The sequence below is a fragment of the Phyllostomus hastatus genome, unplaced genomic scaffold (genome assembly GCF_019186645.2).
Source record: "Phyllostomus hastatus isolate PE091 unplaced genomic scaffold, TTU_PhHast_1.1 phas_contig_86, whole genome shotgun sequence".
Classification (NCBI taxonomy): domain Eukaryota; kingdom Metazoa; phylum Chordata; class Mammalia; order Chiroptera; family Phyllostomidae; genus Phyllostomus; species Phyllostomus hastatus.
In genome coordinates, this window is record NW_025333977.1 from 76,090,422 (window position 1) to 76,117,363 (window position 26,942).

The 26,942-nt window shown below is 38.8% G+C and overlaps 1 protein-coding gene across 18 annotated transcripts in view; it reads left to right on the forward strand.

Moving 5' to 3' along the window:
- Nucleotides 1-26,693, forward strand: part of BBX (BBX high mobility group box domain containing) — a 267,802-nt gene extending 241,109 nt beyond the window's left edge. For 14 of the 18 annotated variants that reach the window (XM_045850882.1, XM_045850876.1, XM_045850877.1 and 11 more), the window contains 5 exons: nucleotides 5,798-5,887; nucleotides 7,259-7,318; nucleotides 14,419-14,616; nucleotides 16,540-16,726; nucleotides 20,867-26,693. In XM_045850882.1, coding sequence (XP_045706838.1) covers nucleotides 5,798-5,887; nucleotides 7,259-7,318; nucleotides 14,419-14,616; nucleotides 16,540-16,726; nucleotides 20,867-20,954 — 623 coding nt within the window. In that variant the 3' untranslated portion in view covers nucleotides 20,955-26,693. The remainder of the gene's footprint in view (nucleotides 1-5,797; nucleotides 5,888-7,258; nucleotides 7,319-14,418; nucleotides 14,617-16,539; nucleotides 16,727-20,866) is intronic. The other 4 variants (XM_045850888.1, XM_045850891.1, XM_045850890.1 and 1 more) reach the window with 4 other exon arrangements.
- Nucleotides 26,694-26,942: the final 249 nt, after the last annotated feature.

The window sequence follows — 26,942 nt, forward strand, 5'->3', positions numbered from 1 at the left end:
AACAATGAATAAATCAACAATGAGATCAAGGAAGAAACTAAAAGATACCTTGAAACAAATGAAAACGAGGACACAACAATCCAAAATTGGTGGGACTCTGGGAAAGCAGTCCTAAGAGGGAAATTCATAGCATTACAGGCCTATCTCAAAAAAAAAACAAAAACAACAACAAAAAAAAAGAAAAAGCTCAAATAAATGATGTAACTTCACACTTAAAGGAACTTGAAAAAAAACAACAAACAAAGCCCAAAGTAGGTAGAAGGAAGGAAATAATGAAGATGAAAGCAGGAATAAATGAAATAGAGTCTAAAGAAAAATGATATAAAAGATCAATGAATCCAAAAACTGGTTCTTTGAAAAGATAAACAAGATTGACAAACCTTTGACCAGACTCGTCAAGAAAAAAAGAGGGCTCAAATATATAAAATCAGAAATGAAAGAGAAGAAATACCAACTGATATCAAAGAAACAAAAAAGACTGTAAGAAGATATTATGAACAGTTACATGCCAAAAAACTGAACAACCTCTATAAACAGATAAATTCCCAAGAATATACCATCTTTCAAAAATAAATCAGGAAGAATCAGAGAATCTGAATAGATAGGTTACACTTAATGAAATTGAAGCAGTAATCAAAAAACTCCTAACGAACAAAAGCACTGGACCAGATGGCTTCCACAGGTGAATTTTACCAAACATTCTGAGAACTAACACCTCTCCTCAAAGTATTTCATAAAATTTGAGAAGAGGGAAGGCTCCCAAACTCATTTTATCAGCCTACCATTATCCTAATTCCAAAACCAGATAAAGACAGTACAAAAAAAAAAAGAAAATTAGAGGCTAATGCCCTTGATAAACATAGATGCTAAAATCCTCAACAAAGTATTAGCAAACTGAATGCAACAGTGCATCAAAAATACCATACACCATGATCGATAGGATTTATTCTGGGAATGCAAGGTTGGTACGACATTCACAAATCAATAAATGTGATTCATCACAAATACAAAATGAAGGATAAAAAGCACATAATCATATCAACAGATACAGAAAAAGCTTTTGATAAAATTAGCACTCATTTATGATCAAAACTCTCAGCAAAGTGGGAATACAGGGAACATACCTACACACAATAAAGACTATATATGACAGACCCACTGCAAGCGTCATACTCAGTGGACAAACACTACAAGTGTTCCTCTTAAGATTAGGAACAATACAGGGATGTCTGCTTTCACATCTCTTATTCAAGATAGTATTGGAGGTCCTAGCCACAACAATCGGACAAGAAGAAGAAATAAAAGGCATCCATATTGGAAAGGAAGAAGTAAAAATGTCTTTATTTGCAGATGACATGATACTGTACTTAGAGAACCCCAAAGATTCCACCAAGAAAATACTAGAACTGATCAATGAATTCAGCAAAGTAGCAGGATATCAGTTGCATTTTTATATTCCAATTATGAACTAAAAGAAAAGGAAATTTAGAAAACAATCTCATTCACAATTGCTTCCAAAAGAATAAAATACCTAGGAATAAATCTAACCACAGATGTAAAAGACATGTACTCAGAAAACTGTAAGATACTAAAGAACAAAACTGAAGAAGATGTAAGTAAGTAGAAGCACATACCATGTTCATGGATAGGAACAATTAACATCATTAAAATATCTGTACTGCCCAAAGCAAACTGTAGATTCAACACAATTCCTATCAAGGTTCCAATGACGTATTTCACAGAACTAGAACCAAAATTTATATGGAACCACAAAAGGCCATGCATAGCAACAGCAGTTCTGAGAAAGAACAACAAATATAGAGGAATCATGCTACCTAATATGAAAGTATACTATAAAGCCATAGTAATCAAAAGAGCATGGTACTGGCATAAAAACACACACACAGATCAACGGAAGAACAGAGAGCCCAGAAATAAACCCACACCTTTATAGTCATATAATATTTGATAGAGGAAGCAAGCACATACAATGGCCTACAAATAGTTTATTCAATAAATGGTGTTGGGAAGATTGGACAAATACATGCAGAAAAATGAAACCAGACCACCTCCTTATACCACACACAAGAATAAATTCAAAGTGGATCAGACTTAAATATTAGACTCAAAACCATAAAAAACCTAGAAGAAAACATAGGCAACAACAATTTTTTATCAGATATATCTCCCCAGGCAAAGAAATAAACGACAAATAAACAAATGGGACTTTGTCAAACTAAAAAGGTTTTGCACAGCAAAGGAAACCATCAACAAAATGAAAAGACAGCCCACAGAATGGGAGGACATAATCACTGATATATCTGATAAAGGGTTAATACCCAAAATTTATAAAAAACTTAATAGATGTCAACAGCAAAAACCAAAAATCCAATTAAAAAAAAATCGGCAAAGGACCTGAATAGACACTTTTCCAAAGAGGACATACAGATGGGCAATAGACTTATGAAAAGATGCTCAGTGTTACTAATCATCAAAAACGCAAATTAAAACCACAACCAGATACCATCTCACACCTGTCAGAATGGCTGTCATCAATAAATCAAGAAACAGCAGGTGCTGGTGAAGATGTGGAGAAAGGGGAACCCCCCTTGCACTGTTGGTGGGAATGTAAACTGGTGCAAGCACCATGGAAGGCACTATGGAGATACCTCAAACAATTAAAAATGAATCTATCTGCCTTTTCACCCAGCAGTCCCACTTCTGGGAGTATATCTGAAGGAACCCAAAACACTAATTCAAAAGAATACAAGCACTCCTATGTTCAGTGCAGCATTATTTACAGTCGCCTAAGACATGGAACCAGCCCCAGTGTCCATCAACAGATGAGTGAGTAAAACAACCATGGGATGTTTGCACAATGGAATACAACTCGGCCATAAAAAAGAAGAAAATTTTACTCTTTGCAACTATATAGATTGACCTGAAGAACATTATGCCAAGTGAAATAAACCAGTCAGAGAAAGACAAATACTATATGATTTTCCTCTTATGTGGAATCTAATGGAAAAACTGAACTAACAAACAAAACAGAAACAGACTCATAGATGGAGAGGAGGTGACAGCTAGTTGGGGTCGGGGAAGCTTAGGGAGTGGAGGGATCGAGCACAAAGGAAAAAGGATTCATGGAAAACAGTGTGGTGACTGCTGGGGGGAATATAAGGGGACTAAATGATAATGGGGAAAATACAATGAGATTAAATGAAAAATAATTTTTTAAATGAAACATTTTTTATTGAACTTGATTAGAAAACTCAATTGTCAGAAATGAAAATTACAGAAGTTTGAATTTCTAAGTATAGTATTTTTAGTTGATTATTAAAATAGGCTGTCAAGACTGTAACTGCTTGGTTTTGTTTCTCCTTGACTCAGACAAAAGTAGAAGAAATCCAGACAAAATGCACTGTGGTATAAATAAATAAAATCTTTTAAAAAAAGAATAAAGTACTTAGATGTGTAACACATTGAAAGCTACAAAACATTGTTTAAAGAAAGATGATCAAAAACCTCCCAGGTTCATGGTTCAGAAGACTTAATGTTGTTAGGGTGGACACACTATTTCTTTTCTAGATATTGACAAATGAACCTAAATTTAATTTGGAATTGTGAGGCATTTGGAAGAGCCAAGATACTTCTTAACTTCACAACTGGCTATAAAAATGGAAATAAGATAATGTGGTAGATAGACAGAGGTCAATGGGATAGAATTGAGGGTCCAGAAATAAAACAGTATATTCACTGGTCAACAGATTTTTCGACAAGGATGCCAAGACTTACTCAATGAAAAAAGAATTGTCTTTTCAAAAAAGGATGATGAGAAAACTGGGTATGCATATTCCAAATAATGAAATTGGGCCCTTGTAAATTAACTCAAAATGGATCAAAGACTTAAACATAAGAACTAAATCTGTAAATATTTTCAAAGGAAATATAGGTGTCAATCTTACCTCAGATTTGGCAGTGGACCCTTTGATATGATACCCAAAACCTCAAGCAGCAAAAGACAGATAATTGGATTGAATCAGAATTTAAAACTTGTGCTTCCAAGGACACTGATAAGAAAGTAAAAAAAACATCCAATAGAATGAAAGAAAAGATCAAATCACATATCTGAACTTTTACCTAAAGCATATAAAAAACTTACAACTCAGAAGACAATTTAAAAATAGGCAAATTATTTGAATAGATGTTTCCATATAGAAGGTATACAAATGGCCAGTAAGCACATGAAAAAATGCTTGTGTTCGTCATCAGGCAAATACAGAACAAAACCACGACGAGAGAGATACCACTTCACATCCTTAAGATGGCTTTGATTGAAGACAAATAAGTATTAGTAGAGTGTGTTAGTATTAATGAGGATGTTAGTCTGACAATTCCTCAAAAAGGTTAAGTATATAGTTATCCTATGACCCAGCAATAACACTCCTAAGTATATGTCTAAAAGAAATAAACACATCCACACAAAAGCCTGTATATGACTGTTTATAACAGGATTATTTATAATAGCCAAAAAGTAGAAACACCTCAAATGTACATTAACTGACAAAATGTGGTAGAGCTGTATAATGGAATGTTATTCAACCTTAAAAAGGACTGAAATACTGATCCATGCTACAACATGGATAAGCCTCGCAAACATTATTTCAGGTGAAAAAATACAGATAAAAAGGACTATATTATGTGACTTCATTTACATGAAATTTCCGGGTTTCTAGAAAATATAGAGAAAAAGTAGGTTAGTGATTGCTTAGTGATAGGGGGAATGCAATCACTATAGGGGAAGAGTGATAGATAGCTAAAGGATATGGAATTTATCTTTGAAGTGATAAAAATTTCCCAAAATGATGATGATTGCTAAATATCTGTGGATATAAAAGCCATTGACTTGTATACTTTAGACAGGCGCATAGTTTGCCCTGAGAAGGCAGAGCGTGTGGTTGCCAGTACTGGTAGGTAGGTGGTAGGTAGAGCAAGGGCAGTTTAGAGAACTTCTAATGTTTTTCCTCCTCCCATCAAGCATGTGAATTGGACACTATTGTTATTACCATTTAAAGAGGAGGAAACAAGTGATTTAAATGGTTGTCAGTTTTACGTAGGAATGTCAACAAAGTAGAAATAACCTACCTTGGGGAGGTCAGTGCTATTGCTGGCATTTCTGATTGGGAACTGCAAAATTGCACTTCTGTTTTCTCTATCTGAGAAAACTAAGATATAATCTGAGGCTTCTCTCTCCACTGGGAAAAATGGGGCGGAGGCAAATATTTTTCTATTTTTAAATCACTTTTTTCTTCCTAGAATATCCTCAGAACAGGCCAGGAAACTATCCAAGGCTGTTAGGCCAACGGTGATCCTGAAAGTGCTGTCCTGGTTGTGACAGTCAGTAGTTTAGGGGAAATGAAATGCCTGTGTTATCCTTTTCTTCATGATGTTTAGGAATCGGAAATAAAATCCTTTCTTTGTTATAGACTACAGCTACCCTGCTGTTACTAGTTGTGGTCTGTCTCTAATCACTAAATCCATAATTTTGGCTGAGGGGGTCCTAGCCCTAATGGAGGCTTGTGCCCAGTATGTTTTGAAGGAAAATCTCACCGGGTTTTATATAAGCCTAAAGTAGGCTGAGCACTAGTTATATGAGTAACAATTCAGGGTGACACTTCTTCTGACTCAATTTGCTTATTCCACAGATGGGAGGAGGGTGTAATTGTTTAGAAACACACAGTACTGTTTTATGGAACATTGTGAATTTAAAATATATTTATATTAATATTGTCTGTAGGTCCTTTCCAGTCTCAGAAAAAGAACTTATTCCACAAAATTGTCAGCAAATATAAGCACAAAAAGGAGAAGCCTAATGTTCCAGAAAAAGGTATTGGTGCCTTCCATCCTCCATTAAGGTTTCTTGGCCACCTCCATTGTGAAGTCACCTTTGAGTAATGCTTCTGCGCACCAGCTGTGCCTTTTCCTCCCCTTTGCTTGCTTCAATGTCATCAGCTCCTGATGCGGGCGTGTTTGTTATTTCTAGATTCTGCAGCTAATTGCAAAGAGAGATCTCCTTGGATTTCTGCTCAAATTCCGTATTTGTCTCTCTTTTCAGAGTTCCATATGAAACCTAAAATTGCTTTTTCTCATCTCTATTTTGGTGCATTTTGTAATTTAGTTTTCTTGAGCTCTTTTATCCACTTATTTCTTTGACTATTCTCTTTTTCTCATGTTTGGCCGCCTTCCTACTGGGACCACGTTTTGCTACCTCCTGAAACCTACCAGTTTCATAATCACGGGAGTCCCACGATTTCTTTACTTTCTCTGACACTTGAGGATTCTTGTCAAGGAGGATTCACTCCTAAGTCATAACCTCCTTTTTCCCCAACTATATACTTCATCATTTGCCATATTCTTCTTTGTACCTCCTTCAGTCACATAACTCTTACTTCCAAAGAGCACTAGAGATGTATTGCCCTTTCCCCTCCCTTTACTCTGAACATCTGTGTCATTGTTAAAATCCTGATGGGCCCTTCAACCCTCATCGAGGCTCATCTGAAGGTTTTTTTCCTTCTCATAGTTCAGGATGCCCATTCTTCTTTCACAAGAAAGATAAATCTCCCCATTTTGTTCAGTATAGCCCCGTGTCCTGGGAGTCAGGCTTTCTTTAGCATCTCCCACATCTCAGTGTCGTGACCACCATGAGCCTCTTATTTTGCGCCCATTTGCATCCTACTTGCATGGCCAGATGTGAAATGAAGCCCTTCATGCTTCTAGGATGAGGCTTAAAATGCAGCTGTCTCCCATGTGTAGACATAAGTGCCTGTGTATTCCTATATGTAACCTGTTAGTTAATTTGGGTTTTGTTTACACTGCCACGTCAACCTCTTAATTTGGCTCTGTATACTAATGTTTTTTTTTTCTCTGCCTCCAGTGCAGAAACATTACTGTTTAGGTAAAATGTGAGCTTGTATCATTCCCTTTTAACTCATATTCAAAATTTTTTGATTAAAGCCATAGAATTTATCCAACAATGTATTATATAAAAGGTAAATTTATTTTCAGTCCATTTTCTGTGTCGCCTAGTATTTCAGTTGGCAAATGCAGTTTTGAGAATTAAATAGTTGAAATGAAATTCTGCTTTATTTGTGTGACAATGCTTTTTATTTAAGTTGTTTTGTACATTGTCTTATTTTTACAGTGTGTATATCTGTACTAGAAGTAGAGTTTCACTTTCCTCTTCTGTCATTGTTTTCAGGAAGCGGGGATAAATGGTCAAACAAGCAATTCTTCTTGGATGCCATTCACCCTGCAGAAGGTAAAAAAAAAAAAAAAAAGCAATATTCATTGTATCGTTTCTGGTCATCTGTGCTGGAAATGGCACAATTTTAATAGGTTTTAAAAGGTGTAATTTATATGGGCTTTACCAACAGCATTAGACCTGAGTGTTCATAATTGGGTTATTTTAAATTTTCAAATCAAAAGTGACATATTTTTGACCCTGTTCGGGGTCAGGCAGTGTGTCATATGGAGTTTAATTTGTCAAAGGGGGATTTGTAACCTTTGAGCCACATTAACCAGATTTTTCATAACTAAAAATACTTAGCTTTGCAGTTGGCGTTGCAGGCAGATGCTTAGGAGAGTTAGAATAGGGCCAGCCTGGGGCTGTACTGGTGTGCTGAGCATGGGCAGGCCTGCAGATATGGCTGCTGGCCTGCACTTCGTTTTCTAGCCAACCTCCCAGTACCTGCAAACATGTGTAAGTGGAATATCCCAATGGAACAGAGGCTTAGGTGTAGCCAGAAAAGGGCCCATATAAGACCAGTATAATGTTACAGGTCCTAGGTGTTGATTTTATTTCAGAATTTCTCATAATTGTGTTTATTTGTGATGTTATCTAATTTCTATTAAATATTGAACCTCAGGTGAATGTTCATTTCTGTGATGGTTAAGGGGCCCTCCTTACCTTCTTCCCCTTGATTCCCTGTTTTCCATTGTAGATAGGTTGAAAGAGCTGACCGTTTTTGTAGTGCTTAATTAGGAGTTGATTAATTTGAAAAGTAGAAGGGATCTTCAGGGGCATCCAGTTCAGCCTCTTTGATTTACTTATGGCCAGAAAGGGGAACTTAATGAATAGCCCACGTCTCTGGACTCCCAAATACACTCTCATTCCTTTACTAAAGAGGAGAAAAAAACTAAAATGCACATTCTCCCTAAACCATTTACCAAAAATGCTCATGTTTTAAAGATATCTATAAAAAGTATTCAGATTTGAGTTCATTATAAATGTGGAGAACAGTTTTGTTTGGTAGGTGCGTCCCCGTGAGCCACATGCCCGCCTTTACACCGTTACTTTTACAGAAAAGACCAGCAGAGTCTCTGTTTTCTGACCTGTTAACTCACGTCACAACCGCTGTGGAGTGTTATTTCTGCACTTATCTGGCAAAACAAAGTATGAATTGCTGCTCTCCTCTCGGCGTTAAATTCTGACATCCTAAAATTGATACATCTTAGTTCTTGCATATTTTAAAAAATATATTTACACAGATTTAATAAATGTGAGGCATTGGTAAACTATAAGAGGAATCTAAAGGAAGCATTTAAGGCCACGGCACTTTTTTTTTGAAATGATAACTGCTCTAATATTTCATTTTTTAAACAGTGAAAACCCTGACTCATATAAAATGAGTTATCATAGCATGGCAGTGTGGTAGGAAGGATGAATTAGGTAGGGTTAGGAAACCTAGGTACAAGTCTCAGATTAGTCACCACCGAGCTTTCTTCAGCAGGACAGATTGTTTTACCTCAGTCAGTTTCACTGTCCATGTTGGTACTAAGTGTGTATATGATACGTTTACTCCAGGTGGGGTAAGTGATGAGGTGTGATAATACATGAACCATAAACTTCGTTTCCCCTCTAACACTTGATGATTTTATTATTGGGATATCTTGAGTGGGTGGTGTGATGCTGAAAGCAGGTTAATTCTGAAGCTCTGATTTTCTGCCCTTTTGGGAATAGAAAAGTAAATCAAGTTTGAGTCTTCTGGGCAATCCCAAAGGTTTAGTTGGAAATAGAGTTATTATTGGTGATATTTAATTATACTTCTGACTAATGTATATGGAACAAAACTTAGGAGAATATGCACTGAAAATTACCTGTTCTTTAGTGTAAAGTGCACATTCTTTTTATAGGGCCAGTTTGAAAAAAAGGAATTGGTTCGAGCATTGGAAATTACCAGTAATGTAACTTGACCTCTTCTTGTTGCTTATTTTCACACCATCCCCTACATTCACCTGTTTGGGTGGTAAACTATGTATTTTGTGAATTAACTTTTTACTTCAGCCTGTCTCTCACCTATGGCCACGTCACTATTTATTAGAACTTTAATTATGAGAGTATAAAAATTTAAGAGAATGAAACTGTAATCAGGATAACTGTAACATGTGTGAGCATCCCTGGACAGAGGTTAGATAGGTGCTGTTGGTAGTTGATGTGCTAATAGAAATGTTGATTCAATGGAAGCTATTCAGCTGTTAGCTGTTCCCAACTTCTGTTAAAGTGGAAGACTTAAAGTTCACTGTTCTCCCTTTGCATCATCCCGAGTATAATTGGATTGCAATTTGTATTTTTTTTTCAAAATAGCAGAAATCTTTAGGTGCTTAGTAATTACATCTGAAGTTTAAATGCTAAATGTATAATCTCTTTTAAGCATTTTCCCCCATGCTTTTAAAATTCAAAATCATTAAACTATTTCTTGAAAGTTAGCAGATCACAAAAAAAGATTGCTTATAGTTTAGAAGTAAGGGTAAAATGTTCAGATAAACCAAGACAACCTACCTCTGTCGTCACTTCGTTTATCTTTCCACCAATTGACAGCGTCATGTTCATGCTGAAGCTATTAAGGTGTCTAGGGGTAATAAAAATGATGGTGGTAATTAATACTTAATATTACATTACACTTTCCAGAGGACTTTTACATATATGTTTTACTGAAAACGAATCTTGACAGCAACGAATTAAGGAAGGCTCAATACATGATAAGAAATTGAAGACTGACCAACATAAGCAGGAAGGGAAGAAACCAGTAGTCTTTCCACTAAAGCACATTGGCTGCTACAATTTGAATTTTTTAGGCATATCTGTAGATGTCCCTCATTTGGCTCTGATGCTGAAATTATAAATGGTATCCTATAAGGAAAGAAAATCAAAAACCTCAAACTAGGGATCTCCATAAGATTAGTTTCTTTGCAACACATCTAATTACAGAGGAGATAAATCTGGTTTATAGTTAGATTTTCAAACACGAGCCATAGCACTCAGGCTTACTTGATCTTTTTAGTTCAGAATAGTTGCTATAAACTTCAGGAAGGTCTCCTGGGATCTTAGATTAGGCTCATTCATTTGATTCTTTTTCCTGTGTTCCAGTCAGCTTCTGACTGCATTTTCAGCTCACAGGAGAACAACCGAAGGCAATGAGATTCCGGATTTGGCTATAATAATTTCAGTGCAAGTTGATTCCCCTAGTTGGAATGTGAATTCATGACTCTGTAGCACTCTAGTGGTCTCCTGGGGTACAATACCAAAAACTTACTCCACATTTTGGGAGTAGAGTTTGGAAAACAAGAGCCTGTTACTGCCACATTCCTAATGTTGCTCCAGGAGTGAGCTCACATTATCACTCTCCAGTGATACACTCCAAGTGTGTTATGATTATTGTGGAGTGTAAAAGCCAGCCCTGTGGACTTGTTTTGCAGTGCTTGGGTGGGTTTGTGTGTTCACTTACAAGCCAAAAGAGAAATAACTTAATTTGTTTTTAGACTACAAAAACCTTTTTCTCACATTTACATTAGTTTGTCAGGGAGAAAAAAGTAACCTGCTTGCTGCCTTGATACTCAGCTTCATGCTTTTTCCTGTCTCTAAGCTTTTTCTTTTTCCACCAAACCTTTGCTAATGTTGCTAGAGTCAGATCTACTGTCCTGTCCCAGACAACCGCTTCTTTAACTTAGCCTTACCTATCTTTCTGTCTTGGGGAAGAGGGCTCTCCCTGAGTACTGACCCTGAAGGCTGTCATTGCTCTAGGCCACCAGTCAATTATCGAATGTTCTGGGGTTAACTCCTGGGTCAAAGCATGGGGTAGTGGTCACTCTTAACTCCTCTTTGAAAGTCTAGCAAGATCGTATTTAAGCATCCTTTTCAATCCGCAGGGTCCACAGTTACTTCTTGATCTGACAGTAGGTTTAGAGGAGACGGCATCTGGAGAGGTAGCATTGCCTCCTTTTCAGTGATTTGTGAGAACTTGCTTTATTCTCTTTTTTTTGCCTCTTAGTCTGCAACCTGATTCACTCCTTTACTGTTTCACTCCAACCTGCGCCATCCTCTGGGACTTGCTGATCTCTGGCATCTGTTAGTCGGCCTGCCTTTCACCCTTTGGCTCCTTGCATGCTGATTTCTGAGCTCCCTCTAGTCCTGATGTGCTTTTAGGCCTAAACTCTACCTCCTATTTGCAGTCCCTTTGTAGCCATCCCTTGGCTTTTCTATTGCATGTTTACCAGTTAATCAGGAAGACACAGGAAAAGGAGTAAGCATTGAATAGAAATGAAACCATCTGAAGGCTTACCAAAAACAAAAAAATCTTAACAGTCCTAGTCAAGGGACTAGTCTTTTTAATTTTTTTCCAGTTAGAGGTGACATTCAATATTACTGTTTTTCATGCTAGTTTCAGGTGTACAGCATAGTGGTTAGACAGCCATATACTTTATCAGGGGAATACTCTTTCCTAGCCTTGAGCCTCTGGAGCAGGCTGGAGATTTGTTTTTCCCTAGTCAGAACTCTGAATCTAGGTTATGTGGTGAAATGTGAAGAACTTTATTTTAGGGCTGGGGGGCTCCTTTAGACCTATCTAGCCCAGACTCCATCTTTATGGGAAAAAAACAAGATCCATGGTCTCACAATTAGTGAATTTACAAGTCATACATAGAATCAAGGATTCTCTATGACTGTGACCTTTCGTTCCATGACCTTTCTGTCCATGCCTTCTCTTTGACCTCCTTGGTTCTTTCTTTGATTAAGCACCCCTCCTCTTTGGAACTTGTTATACCCCTATTTCCACAAGTTCTGGGTTTTTCTGGGAAGAGGAAGAGAAGAGGGGAAAGGTCAATGCTTTTTCTGGAAGGTACATCTATAATGTAGTGATCATGCTGGAGAGGTGAATAAGATACCCCTGTAATCAGAAGGGACAGCTCATGAGTCTGGATCAGAAACTAGAAATTTTGAAGCTTGCTTGTGAATATCCAGTAGAGGTTATGTGATTCTCATTGAGAACTCTGATTTGGGCTTGAACCTAAGGAGGCTTTGAATTTCAAGGCTAATGCAGAGTCATGAAACGTCTGGAGTCATGAAACGTTGGAGTGTTTCTAACCAAATTATCTTTTATTTTGCTTCTATGTAGCATTTATTTAAGTTCAAACTGAAAAATATAAATATATTACCACTGACCTGTGTTATGCTAAATATCAAAGTATAAATATGCTAAGACTGTTTGACCTGGGGATAGGTCGACAACTTAAAAGGGGCCTTTTTTCCAATCGTTGATTATTTGCTTAAAAAGGTGTTTGGGAGCCTTGCCAAATAGTGCATTTTTAAAAATAAATAAACGATCATCTTAAGCCTATTCCCACACAGCCATCTATTAGGCAACACTGAGGTAAGGCCAGGCCCCAAATTATGTTATGATTTATGCTTTACATTCTTTGTTTTGATATAACTGAAATTATTTCCCACCTGTTTAGGAATGGGAAGCCTGGAATCAACCCCTCAAGGGCAAAGATTTTACAAATTCATGGCCCTCCTTTCTCAAGGATGTATCTTACTAAACCCATTAGAGAGCTAAAGTAAAAAATTTACATGAGGCCTATGCAAGTATTTATATGAACAGTGCATTTTTTCACATGCTTATTCTCCCTGTTCCTATTACAGCTTTTTTTCTTGCCATGTTATATATACTCTTATTTCCAATGTCTACCCTCACATCCTCTTCTGAGAAGCACCTTCAGTTACCCCAAGTTTAGTTTGCATGGAATTTGTCATGTCAAACCTTGATTTCCTGAGCCACACTCCCCTCTTTGTCACAATTTCTGTGCCCGTCTTAAGAGACTGGATAGTTAGCCCTGGCTGGTGTGGCTCAGTGGACTGACCACCAGCCTGCAAACCAAAGGGTCACTGGTTCGATTCCCAGTCAGGGCACATGCCTGGGTTGCAGACCAGGCCCCCAGTAGGAGGAAGGCAAGAGGCCACCACACTTTGGGGTTTCTCCCTCTCTCTAAAAATAAATAAATAAATAAATAAATAAAATCTCTAAAAAAGAGAGATTGAATAGTTAAACAATAGAAAGATGCATCACTTCCCTGCCCAAGAGACCTGCAGCCACTGGAATAAAAAAGTCCTAGTCATGAAACCTGACTACATGTATGTACTCCTAAATGCTTCATATATGAATATCTGTACATTCTTGTTTTGAAAAAGGGAGAGGGATGAGCTCCTATGGAAATGAGTGCATAAGACACAAGCACTTCCAAACTCTTTGAACCAGGAGCAAGTCTTTGGTGGCAAATGTGTCCCTTACTCTTGGCTATTGTATTTAGGATTCAAGTGTGTGCTATTAAATGATTTACTGGTAATCAAGTTAGAATTAAGGGTACCTAAAATTAAACCTTTCAAGGAGCCCTGCTGACATGTGGTACTTCTTTAAATTATCTCACTAAGTACATTCACCTGATCCTAGACTTTATCAAATAGAGGGTTTCATTATGTTCTGGCTTCACCAATGTATGTTAGTCAGGTCCTTACTGAGCAGTCAGAGAAAAGGTCAGTCCTCACAAACAGCTTCTTGTTCTGATCGGTCCAACTTGGTGATTGAAAGCAACCATCTCAGTGATCACTATAACTTTAAGAAGCACATATTTAATCTCAGTGTCCTCAGAAGAAGAGAAATTTCCTCCATCACCTTCTTTGGATCAGCTTGCCATAAGGATCTCAGATAGGGACCCTGATCACATGAAGAAACGGTGGTCCTTTGGGACACAGTTTACACAGATTTTCATATAGTATCCTCTCCACTAACCTTCAAGATCCAAACATTTAGAAAATGTTACTCCAGTGGCCTGTTGGTGTTTAGTATTCTATTAAAAGAGAGAGGGCGTCTAAATCCTCGGTACTTAATCTATCAAAACAAATACAAATAAATATATTGGTTTGAAATTATGAGCATTGTTTTATTTTTTCCCCCATCAATACTTTGAAAACTCCTAATGTAAGTTCTCCATTCAGATTGGTCAGACATTCAGAAATGTTTCCTTCCGAGAGCAGTGTTGGTGCCTTGTGTTTTTGTGTGTAACTGTATATGGTTTGTCCTATTTCAGCCATATTTACAGAAGACAAAAACACCACAGAGCCTGCTTATAAGGTTAAAAATGTCCCACCCATTCCCAACACTCCAGAGCCAACAGCAACGCAAGAACCCCTGGTGGGCAGCCAAAAGAGGAAAGCAAGGAAAACCAAGATCACACACCTGGTCAGGACAGCAGATGGCCGGGTGTCACCAGCAGGAGGTACTTTGGGTAAGAAAAGGGAGCATTAGGCAGAGGAAACCAGACCGAGCAGCGGAAGCTCACGGCCACTTTGGCCAGCAAACGACCCTACGCCAGCTGTGGGTCCTTGCTGAAAAACAGGTCTGTTCTGTGGGCTTTGTCACAGTGACACTTTCTCTTTCTGGATCTCCTTGAAAACTAGTTTTCTGCAGACTTCCAAATGTCCATGTTTTAGTCCATGTCATAAAATTATAGCTGTTTTCCAAGAGCATATCTTGAATGCCTAGAAAGGAAAGGTAATTTTTAGGGCTGTCAGCTTCTTCTCTTTCTCAGCATGCACAGAAACATTCTTGGTTAAGTAAACTCCCAAAGATCCGAGGCTTTTAAAAATACTGGGTAAATCAGTATTTCTCCATGGTTCACTGCTCACGTCAGCACACGCCAGATTATCGGGTATTTAAACCAGTGAGTTAAGGCACCTTTGAAAACATCCAGCTCTTCCTGTAAAACTGATTCAGACCACCAAGGGAGCTTGAGAATGCTTCTGGATTTCTTGAGTTCTCTGAACTAATCTTTAACCAACTCTTAACTTAGAGTAAATTTCTCCATTTTCACTTGTGGTCTGGGTGTTTTTGTTGTTCCTGGTGGTCTCCTTGGCAGTAGAATTACCTGACGGGCCCAAGTTAAGGAGTGGAGTCTGAGTGTCCTCCCTCAGCTCTCGAGGGTGCTGCACCAGCAAGGCATTAGTGGTCTGAGCTGTTGCCTTTCTGCCTGTTAGCAACTCGAGCATCTCATTCTGTCAGCCCTGAAAGAAGTGTCCCTCTTCCTCATCCTAACCCAATTTCCAGAAAAAGGTCAAAGGTCCATAATTCTATAAGTAGGGAAAAAATGTTTAAATGAGTGCTTTTGAGAATGAGATTTATAAATATCTCACTTTGGTTAATATAGTTGTTTATAGAGATTCATTGTTTGCTGAGATAGAGAACTGTTAGCAAATTTTGTCCACTTTTTTTGCATATGTACATTGTTAGAACCATAAAGCATATTAAAGATCCCCAGTTTTACCCTGTCATGTAAGAGATGAAGCTCAAAGAGGTAGAATTTTGTTTTTGAACACTTTGAACTACCAAGCAGAAGTAGGATGAGGACTAGAATCTAATTTTCCTAATATTTAGTCCAGCAGCCCCCTCCTGCCTTTCCTGTGCGTGTGTGCATGTGTGTATGTGTGTGTGCAAACGGTTACAGCCTCATTTTTACTTGTAGAGAGAGAGAAAGGTTTTAGAGAACTCTCTTTCACGTAGTAAAGCGCATAGCTCTTTCATGTTCATTTAATACATAGCATTTCTGCCTTTATTAATTACTTTCTATAGTTGAAATGTTTTTAAAATCATGATAAACCCTGGTTCTCTATCATGGCCACATAATAAAGAAGGTGGACTCATTTCCAACACACATATTGGCCATTTATCTTTCTTTCAGGAGGTCTTGAGAACACAGCGATAACTGGGACCCCACTGTTGGCCGCCCCACGTGTGGGTGCCGCCACACACTGAGTATTCAGGGTAGGGCACGTTTGGCTTCATCAGAAATAGTTGATCAGTTGGGTTTTTAAGGGCCCTTTCCCAGTACCCACAGGCCCCTCTGCTGAAGTCCCTTGGGTTTTATTTTGGCCAAAGCCCATTTTTCCTTCTCCAAGACTGACCTATTCTGACCCTGAACAAAACAGATCTTCTCTTAGGCTTAGCTTCAGGGCACAGTGCTGCCCGGGGTTGCAGTTGAGCTTAATAAAGAGTTTTATGACCATGGAAGAAGAAATTCTATAAGAGCCTTACTGGTTGATGGGTGACAGAAGTGAACAGTAAAGAATATTAACTCATTTCACGTGTCTGGTGCAGAGTTCTCTCTGGAGAAAACAGAGGGATCCTCTCGTGATGGAATTCCATTTCATTACAGATGACAAACCAAAGGAGCAACTGCACCGGCGCCTCCCTAAAGTGACCGAGACAGGCTGCAGTGACGAGTGCATACACGGCACCGAGGCCGCCGAGACCCGGAGCAGCACTCCCGAGATGCCGGCCGTGTCTGCGTTCTTCAGCCTGGCGGCGCTGGCTGAAGTGGCCGCCATGGAAAACGTGCACAGGTCAGTGGCGGAAAGCTTGTTCCGCCAGGATCCTGCAGGTCCAGTTCAGCTTCACCCCTTCCACAAACCATGGAAGGAGAAAGCAACATAGAAGCCAAAACCATCCTTCCTGACGTCATTTGTGACATTTTTCACAACACACGTGGTTCATAAGACTTGGCTCCAGTGTACTTCTGTTGATGTGAGGTTACAAAAGTATATGTGCTAATTAGCAGTGTAGGAAAATATAAAAGAATATAGCCAGACAGGTGTTTTATTTTGAATATATTATTCCGTGGCTAAACTTTCAGTTCTGCAAAGAGCCTGAAAGAGCAGAGAAGCAGCATTATCTAATCATTGAGCATGAGATTTGGAGTCAGGCTTCAGACCTGGGTTTGTGTCCACGCTGTGTCACCTGCAAACTCAAAGTTTCGAGCAAGACCATTCACCTCTGTACCCTCTGTTTTTTCTTCTATGAAGTGTTTATAACTGGTACTCACTCCGTAGTCATGTTATGTGAAATAGATCTCTTGACCCAGTGCTCACAGAGGGTAAATACCCCTTGGAGGGTGGTGTCGGTGGCAGTGGTGGTGCCAGCAGTAGAAAACAGTGCTGGTTCAGGAAAAAGCGTATGCTGGCATCAGACTCCTGGCAAGGCAGGAGGTCTGGATTTATCCTCCACTCTCTGTGTTTGCTACAAAGTAATTTATTTCTCTGGGCCTCAGTTTTCTCATCTTACACTGAGCACAGTGATGCCCCCAAAGAATCACACAGCAGTAACACCAGCCAAGATGGCGGGTATGAAAGGCTCGCGAACTCAGTAAAGCCCCACAGAAAGCATACTAAGTCTAAGTGCATAATTGCGTGCTCTGCGACTTAGTGGATCTTTTGAGAAGGCCAATAAGCCTTTTGTAAATTCAGGTATTTCATGTTTTTATCCAGAGTGGATTATCCACAGATGAGCTACTTTCTTAGCCTTTCAATTCTCAGTACAAAAGAGTTTGGAATCAAGGGCAACTTGTATACCCACCTGGCAGGCTCCATTCTCCTTATTCGCATCCAGGTTTAGGAGGCCCTGACATAAGCTTTGTTTGCTTCTTGCTCTTTACCCATCACATTACAGTTCCAGTCCTGCCTCACAAGTAGCCTCTAGATATTTCCAATAACTCAGATTCCTTTTCATGTGTGCACTGCAAGTGCCTAACAGCAAGTGAATGCTGACAGACATTGTTAAAATCTGCCCAGGTCTCTGAGGGAGATAAACACACGGGCACTTCTCCATCAATAGAGTTTCACGATTGAGTATGAAGGACAAACTCACATGTAAACAAAAGGCATTAAATATATGCCTGAGTGTTAGTAAGTGCCCCCATAATTTGTGGAATAAGAGGCGGGGGTGGGGGGGGGGGTGCCTGGCTGATGTGACAGGGTTTTGAGGGCTATACTGCGAACCAAAGGGCCACCGGTTCAATTCCCAGTCAGGACACTTGCCTGGGTTATGGGCCAGGCTCCCGGTTGGGAGTGCATGAGAGGCAACCATACACTGATGCTTCTCTCCCTCTCTTTTTACCTCCCTAAAAAATAAATAAATAAAATCTTTTTTAAAAAGATAAAAGGAATTCAGAGAGGTGGATGATAATTCTTGGCCCAGACCAGGTTACTGTGCAGTCCCCCTTTGCTGTTGGCAGTGCTCCCTTCTGAACCTGACTGTGGTCCCACCATAGCTGTTAACCAGCCTTCCGTGACTCCTGGTTTCTGAGAGCAGAGCACCTCCACAAGCCATTCCACTCTTATTACCACCCCCACCCCTCTTCCCTGTCCTGCAGTCGGGTGGAATTGCTTCTCCTGTCCAAACGAGCCGAGTGCTTTCTTGCCTTTCTTCCTCCTCCTCTCAGGCAAACTGCTGCTTCTCCTTCTAGCTCTAGTTCTTCACCCTCCTCTCTCCTCCTGAAGCCTCTGTGCTCTCCACACATACCTCTCGTAGACCACGTTGGTCTGGAACTGTCTGTGCGTGCTTCTGTCTCCTTGCAGTGTATTTTGAAAACAAAGCACTGGTTTTATTCTCTGTGTCCCCAGCTCCCTTAATTTCTGTCATGTCAATAGATGAATGAGTAGATGAACGGGCGAATTAATAAATGAGGTATTCTTGAAGTATGACTGCCTAAAGTTAGCTAGCAGGCATAGAAAAAGTGATGTGAGTAAACATGTTCGTTTTTTTAACCTCCTATTAGAATAATATTGCTTACTAGAACTTTACTGTCAACTTAACAAATGGTTAGTGTTCTTAAGATCTAGAAAGATTCCCCTCAGGGAATCTTAGCTGTAACTTTAGCCCTGACTTGTGAAAGCAGAGCTACCAGGCTGCCCTCTACCTATAGCCTTAATATAATTGTACCTTGCTGCCCATCAATTAATTATTGCTTAGCCATCACCTAGGCTCCTAATTTAGAGGGTGGTCAACAGAGTTAGGGGTAGAAATACAGGTTCCAGCACAAATAACACCCTTTTTGTTAATATTTTTATTACAAATAGTTGTAATGTAATATTATGAAAATATTTGTTAAAATATTTTATTACAATATCATAAAAATGTAAATCTGTAATATAACAATATCACACTCAAGCATACCAGATGACATTTTAGGTGAAATGTTCAAATTAAAACTATGAATTACTGCTCCACCAACCACACTGACACGGGCCTTCCTTCTGCCAGACCCTATACGTGCCCTGCATGCTCGCCGCAAGGAACTGGCTCTCTCCCATCATGCTCCTTTCTTCTTTTCCCTTTGATTAAACTTGGCTTTCATCCCACTTTTTCCTCCTCTTGCTCTCTCTTTTGTTTTACATTGTCCTTTTCATTTTTACTTATTTTGCTCTTTTTGTTTCTTATTCTAATACTTATTAAAATTATTTTGATTTTGTAAGTATTACATGTTCAATCTTAATGGTAAAAAATATTTAGTTTCATCTTCCTTGAAGAGGGTTGAACATATTAAACTGTTGATGCTTACAGCATCCCCAAATAAATGAACAGATTAATCTGGAAGTTTGATTATAATACCCATTTTGTTATTCTGAAATCCTAATATCTCGGCCTAAGCGATCATTGGATTCTGACCTCCCCAAATGTTGTTAATTATCCACATTTTGATTTTCTGTGCCTCAAGAGAAAGGAATTGGATATAGGTATGGAGCACATATAATTTGAATTCTAAATAACACCTTTTGTTCTGCGTAATCTGAAGAAGATCCTATATCGAAACCTTCAAACCGATGAAAACATTGCTGCTACATCACGCAATTTCGGTGCGGTGCAGTGCTGTGCACTACAGACCATTGCAGGCCAGAGCTGGGGGGTGCACCGTGTGGGCGTGGCAGGCCTGCTGGGAAATGTCAGGGAGATGCCCCACCCTGTCCTTTTAGAATGAGAAGCCTTGTAGAAATTACCAAGAATTTTGAACAGTTTTTTAATACCTATGAAATAAATTGTATTTTGTCCTACTCATTAAACAAAATCTAAAAGAAAAATCAGCTATGTTCATTGTAGTTCCAATCAAAAAGTTCCTGAATTTTTTAGTCTTGCCTAGAATTCTTTCTCCATGTGTGTTGGTTTTGGTCCAAATTAATTGAATTTTTTCACATGCTACAATTCAGTTGGTGCTTGCCCTTTTCTCCCTGTACATTGTGTCCGTATTCCTGTAAAACTTTTCTTAAGTTAGGAGGGTTTCATTGTTTTCATTTGTTTTTTGAATTATAGTATACCTCTTTCTCTTCAGTGATCATTGCTTTTATTGGCCTTAAGTTTTAAACAGGAAGATTATTGTCCCAGAACCTCAGCAGTTGCCTTCAAGTTTCCCACTTCTTAGGGAATTTCCCAAATCTGTTGTTGCTTCAGATTCTACAAATGGAGGTGGTCATTTGGGGCCAGAGTATGTTGTTGAGTTGTATGAGGGGAATTGAGGTAAGAAGTCCTTTAAAATATATGGAAAGAAAGAAGCTCTAAGGACAAAATTGGTTGTAATTAAACAGCATACATATAAAATCAGCAGTAGCTATTAAATAAATTATTGGGAACCTATTTGTTATTTGTCATCCTGTCCTATTTCTGATAACATACTTTGAATAAGTGTTTTTTTTTTTCTTTCTCTTGCTCCACAGAGGTCAGAGGTCAACTCCACTCACCCACGACGGACAGCCAAAAGAAATGCCACAGGCTCCTGTACTTATTTCCTGCGCTGACCAGTGAAGCGCCCTTTAATTGTAAAACATTGTGCTTTACCTACTACCCTAGCCTTGTCTTTACCGAGGGATGCTCGTGAGCCCATGTGGTGGGAAATATAGACTGCAAACAAGTGCTTGTTGACCTACGTGGCCCAGATTGACTTGAAGCAGAAGTTAGCTTCCTGGGCCCATTTGTTCTTTGGGGGTGATGTCATCTGTCTGATAGTGAGCAGAATTGGAATGATCCTGGAGCTTTGCTTTCTATTGAAGGCTGTTGATGGTCATAGGTAGTAACTTGGTAAAAGGCTGCCTTTACTGTAGCTCATCCAGCATCTCTTTTACCAACCAGAGAGTGTGAAACTAGTTTCGTATATTACCTAGTTATTCTTTCAAAACAAAAACAAAAAAAAAACAAAACAAAAAAAAACTGACGCACTGCACTAGTTATTATTAGATATTCTTAGTCTTTTTTGTACATGGAGATTTAAGTTCTAAGATGGTTTATATAATAGGTTATACCTACATTTATATTGTAGAATAATATTAAAAAGCCTGTTCCAAGACTCCCACGCAGCATGGGCAGGCAAATGTACCATTGTTAGCGGTGTATGCTCGGCCTTGTGGTCCATATATTCTGCACTTTTATATTTGCCACCAGAGTGGTAGTTTGCTGGCAAAAAAAAAAAGAAAAAAGAAAAAAATTACAATTCTTACAAGCTGAATTTTTTTCTTAGCCTTGAGTGACCAAGAAGAATTTGCTTGGGGCAAATTGTGGCAAATATTTTCCCAGACAGGGGAACAGTCCTGCAGATAACAGATGACTGATGTTTTCATGCCTTGAGGATTCTTTTATTTTTTCACAGGGGTCTACGTGACCAATGGATCGTTCATACAAACAAAAAAAGAGAGAAAAATATTATTCAAAAGTGACCTTAGTATTACTTCACTATCCTGAACACATTGAAGACACTCACTCATGTGGACTTGGAGCCACAGACAGACCTTTTCCATCCATCCCAGACAGACTGGACGGGTAGCAATCGCTATGCACAGCCTAACTGGCACTGCATGTGTTTAGAGCCATTTCAAGTTCGTGTCGTTACGGAGGTGTTGAGTAAATGACAAGGGAAGTATGCCTGACCGGAGCGGGACCCTCAGTCATAGATCCACCTGCAAGTTTCTGTTTCCTTGTTGTGTTTTGTTGCTTTTGAACATAAAAGCCACTCTACATATGCCAGTGCCAACTGGATTAACTGGCTTAGAACATTCAACATATTGACTCAACCACCTGACGTTCACAGTGTCTTGTTTCCTAGCAACAGATGCAAGTGATAAATCAAAATTAGTCAAAGGCTACAGATTTTACAGGGTATTTGTTCCATAGCACAAAGTACTTCCCCACTCTTGCATCGCAGCACAAACTACCAAATTTCAATTATTGGATTCCAGCAATAATTTTTATGATTTTCAAACTGGCGGAATTTTGATAGTGTTAGTTCAAGTTTGAAGCTTTTGAATTAGATCTCTAACTGGTGACAGTTTACAAGGTTTTATCTAGCTTTCTAATTTATACTTGACTGAATTGTAATGATGTTTTTTTTCTAATCGTAATTTGACCTAATAGCCATATAAAAAAATGACTCTATTAGTCCTGACTAGGTTTAGCTTTTCCTGGTTGTAGATATTACTTCAGTTCCGGTGCTGGAAAAATATGTACAACATACTAACAGAATTGAAGACGAATATATAGAGACATTTTTCCCAAAGCAGGTAAAGAGGGCAGCAGAGCGTTGGCATGGTGTTCTCAAAGATGCACACTCGTGCGAATGGAGGAAGAAGGATTAGCAAGCAGGGTTAATCAGAGGTTAAAGCTTAACCCCATTTACCTAGAAATAAATCAGGTGAGCAGCCCCAGATTTCAGCATAATGTTTTTACTATGATGCTGTTTTATTAATATTTTCTAAATCTCAAAACACAAATTGAATGTTTGGAAATTGCTGGGTCCCAGTGTTGGTGGCTGTTGGGAGTTTTTGGACCACTTGCTAACAGTGATTTTTAAATTATTATTAGCTAAAATCCAAAAAAAAAAAACCAACAAAAATTGTATGGTGCAGAACATGCACCTTGACAATGGTACTAACTTGTTATTCTATAGAACACATTAGAATAGATCTATTTTTGCCAGAGCACCCTCCTTCAGTCCTCCGATTACATTTCACTAGAGTTCCTCAAGAGATTGCTGTATATTCATGGGACCTTTTTTAAAAAAGAAGCAAAACAAAAGATTGCTTTTTTCTATGTGATTAATATCTTACTTGATCTGCTTTTCCTAAACCTCAGTGGCTTTTCCCTCAAGCAGGGGTGGGAGTGGGAGGGCAACCTACTGGATATGACTGTTTTCAGATACTTAAAAAAAACTTTTTGTAGAAATGCTTAATTTTTAAGCTGTTAGGCACTGAGAGTAGCAGAAATCCTGCAAAGCTTTATAGTTCTTTAGATACTCACCTTGTCGTTTCTCTGAGTGGTGGAAGTCTTGATTTCAGTGAGAGTGCTTTTCTCATGCCCTGCATCTGCTGGAAAGGGGTGTTGGTATTTTCAGGTAACAACATGTGTTAGCACAAATGTTTCAGACCAGTGTGTAGTTCTCCCCCTCCACAGCACCCCCCCCCATCATTTTCATTTCATTTCTCTCATTCTTCTCTATTTTGGAAAAACTGTATTACTATGACGTGTACCTTAATCTGCCACCACCACCATCCACACTAACGTTTGTCCCACAAGCATCCTCAAGAGAAAAAGTTGCACCTTATGTATATCTCAAGCAAACCAAAATATGATGCTCTTCTGCTTTGTTTTATTCTAAATTGTTGTATCATATCTTTCTGAAACCATTCTGAATTTAGTTGAAATTATCAATATTTATACTTTTAACCTTAATTTCTGGATTCAAACCTGTATATAAATCTTTTGGGAAAAAAAACTGTCCTAGCCCTTCTCTGTGATGCTGGAAGTGGATAATTTAGTGTCTGATGGAGACACAGTGCTATTCCAGTTTCCTGTAGCCTGTTATTTATTTAGTTATTCTGGGTATTTCCTATGTAATTTTGAAGTGTGTAGAGTATATTATAGTAACTGAAGCTGCAGCTCTGAGAAGCTGAGTGAAAGAAAAAATACTGTAAGACATCCTTTTTAAAATTTTGCTTTGTTTGGATACTGTAAAGAATCAGGAAAAGGAAAATGTCTCACCGCCACATTGAAGATACAGGTTCTTATCCCCAAATTAGGTTTGTTCCCAGATTTTCCGATCAAAAAATGTTAGTTCATTAAAACCCCCTTTAAAGGATAACTCACATTGTTGTAATTCTGACAGTCTTATGTCAGAAAGATATTTATTTAATTTGGTCAGAACGCACTTATTACTAATGCCACCTTGGAGCCGAAATGCTGACATCAGCCCCATGTTATCACTGATACTCTAGTTCCTGCCATTAAAACTGCTGGAGGGAAAAAAAGTGAACACTATGAACCAGGAGCATCTGCACTGGTCTGGCTACTTAGAATCCAAGATGTCTAATCCTGTCATTTTCTTTTTAAGTCAGATGCTACTCTGCCTAAGTTGTAAAATTTGTTTGCACTCTGCAGTCGTTGGCTCACCATATGACAGTGTTTGTACCTATGTAAAAGCTCAAGCAAATTAGAAATTGTTACAGAACCAGGAGGAAGCTGAAAACTGAATGACATGTTTTGTTTATACAGTATGTGTGGGGGAGGGGAGGGATGGGAACTATCAAATAGCTCTGTTCCACGTCTGGCATTTGGCATTAATGTGAAGCAGTGGGACCATGCTGCCTGCTAAACTACTGTATGAATCCTAAGTGTTCTGGAGACCAGCAGCTGGAGGCTGGAGGCCAGCGCCCATACACCAGGGAGAAGCGCCACCTCTTCACCGAGAGGATGGAAGGAAGGAAGGAAGGAAGGAAGAAAGACATGAGCAGCCTGGAGTCCTCATTTGTAAAGGGAACGTTGGTGTGTGTGTGTGATGCTGAGGAAGAGATTCGCCTTTGATTGCACTGCTCCACAGAGCCCTCAGATAAGGCCAATTCTAATGGGCTACCTCGGCTTTAAAAGTTAATTTCAGTTAAGTCCTGTTTCAAAGGCTTGTCTTGTTTTGCTTCTGCCTTCAGTGCCACTATTTTCCACTGCAGTGTTTTGACTTCACAAACCGCCTTCTCCAGAGAGAACAATGTATCGCTGAAAATGGGCAATAGAAGCAAATGCTGTTATTACGTTTGACCTATAAAGTATTCAGAGTGACTGCTAAGTGAAATTAAATTTTAGCTTTCCCCACATAGGACCTTGTTTTGCACCTTATGAAGAGTGTACTAATTGTTAAATAGATGTTGCATTTATTTATACAAGCATTCCCAAAGAATTAGATCTGGATTTTTGTTTTTGAGTTTTGGGATTCTTAAAAATTATCTTACTTAGATTCACTAGCATTATACTTTATGAAGAGAAACAGTTTGTTCAGTTCATCTTACTAGTTACGTCTGGTAAAGTATTCAGGGTTTGATGGACTGCGTTGCTTTAGTTTGGAAGTGACAGCTGAGTTTATTACACTCCATAATAAATGACCTTGTTCTTTTCACTAGGGACATTATCTTCCTTGCATTTCAGAACAAAGAAGCAACAAGAGAGTAAATAAGACAGATATACCCAATTCTGTCATACACCTCCATCTGTGTGTGCTAAGCTTTTCTTCAACAGAACATAAATACACATTTTCTTTAAAAAAAAAGTAAGTTTCCTCTCCTGGCCAAATTTTATTTGCGGTGGTATGAGTTACAGTAGGAAATTAAAAGAGGAAACCTTGTACTTAAAAGTTCCATGGCCACTGTTTTCTCGATGCAGTCAGTGGTCAGAATTGATCCTGCCCACAGATTCATTTTTGTGCACAGAATTCATTGTTGCGGACATAACTACTACTTCCAAAGATTTTCTTATAACTTAGGCCAGAGCTGGTTGCTGAGTAACAAGAACCTAATTCAAGGCCTCCCAACCTCCTACCCACACCGCTAATCTTACCTCACAAGCTCTCAATCACAGGCACACATGCTTCACAAACTAACAGCTCTCCTGTGGCCCCTGGAGGGGCTTGCTCCTGGCCCCTGACACCTCGTATTAGTGCCTCCAGCTCTGAGAGTGGCAGGACTGGGGGTGGGGAAGGCTCATGACCTGGAGCTCAGCACATGCTCAGCAATGTTTTTCTTATTTCTTTAGCACTAAACAAGTCTCTTGCTCTCAGGAATTTATCCAAAAAAGAATTGAAACCACCTGAGATTCCACATAGCAGATTATGAACTTTCCTCATAGGTTTGAATTGCTTATTTGCCATAAATTAACCACAGCTTCATTTGGCAACCAGGTCTTAAGTCTGTTGACAGTTTCAGCATGACAGAATCGCTCATTTTCTTTTCTTTTCTTCTCTTTTTTTTTTCCTTTGGGCTTTCAGAAATTTGGCTCGATTCTCTTTAGAGTTGGTGTAAACATGCCATGTAATAAATGATTTCTCAATGGTACAACGGAATTATTGCTTTCTTAGATGTATGTGTAGTAAAAGTCAATATACACATTTATATAATTTTTTCTTTAAAATCTTATACTTAATTTGATATTTCTAAAAATTGCACATGTAAGTCATGTGTATAACATGCTAAAGTACTTTAACTGTGATCTTAAAACTGAATAAAAATATTTAATAAAAATTTGAAATATTTTAAAGATACTCAAATATATTTCTTTATGTTCACACTACTGGCTATAGAATATGTACCTTCAATATACCATGCCTACTGAAAACAGACAGTCCCTTCATAAAAGTGGGCTATTTCAGGATGTCAAATGACGATCTCCCCTAAACTGTTGGTCTGAGGTTCACCATGGTCTGAGCAGCTCGGCTGCTCTTCCCTGGCATGTGGAGCGAAGTCAGCTGGACAGAGCAAAGAAGATGGG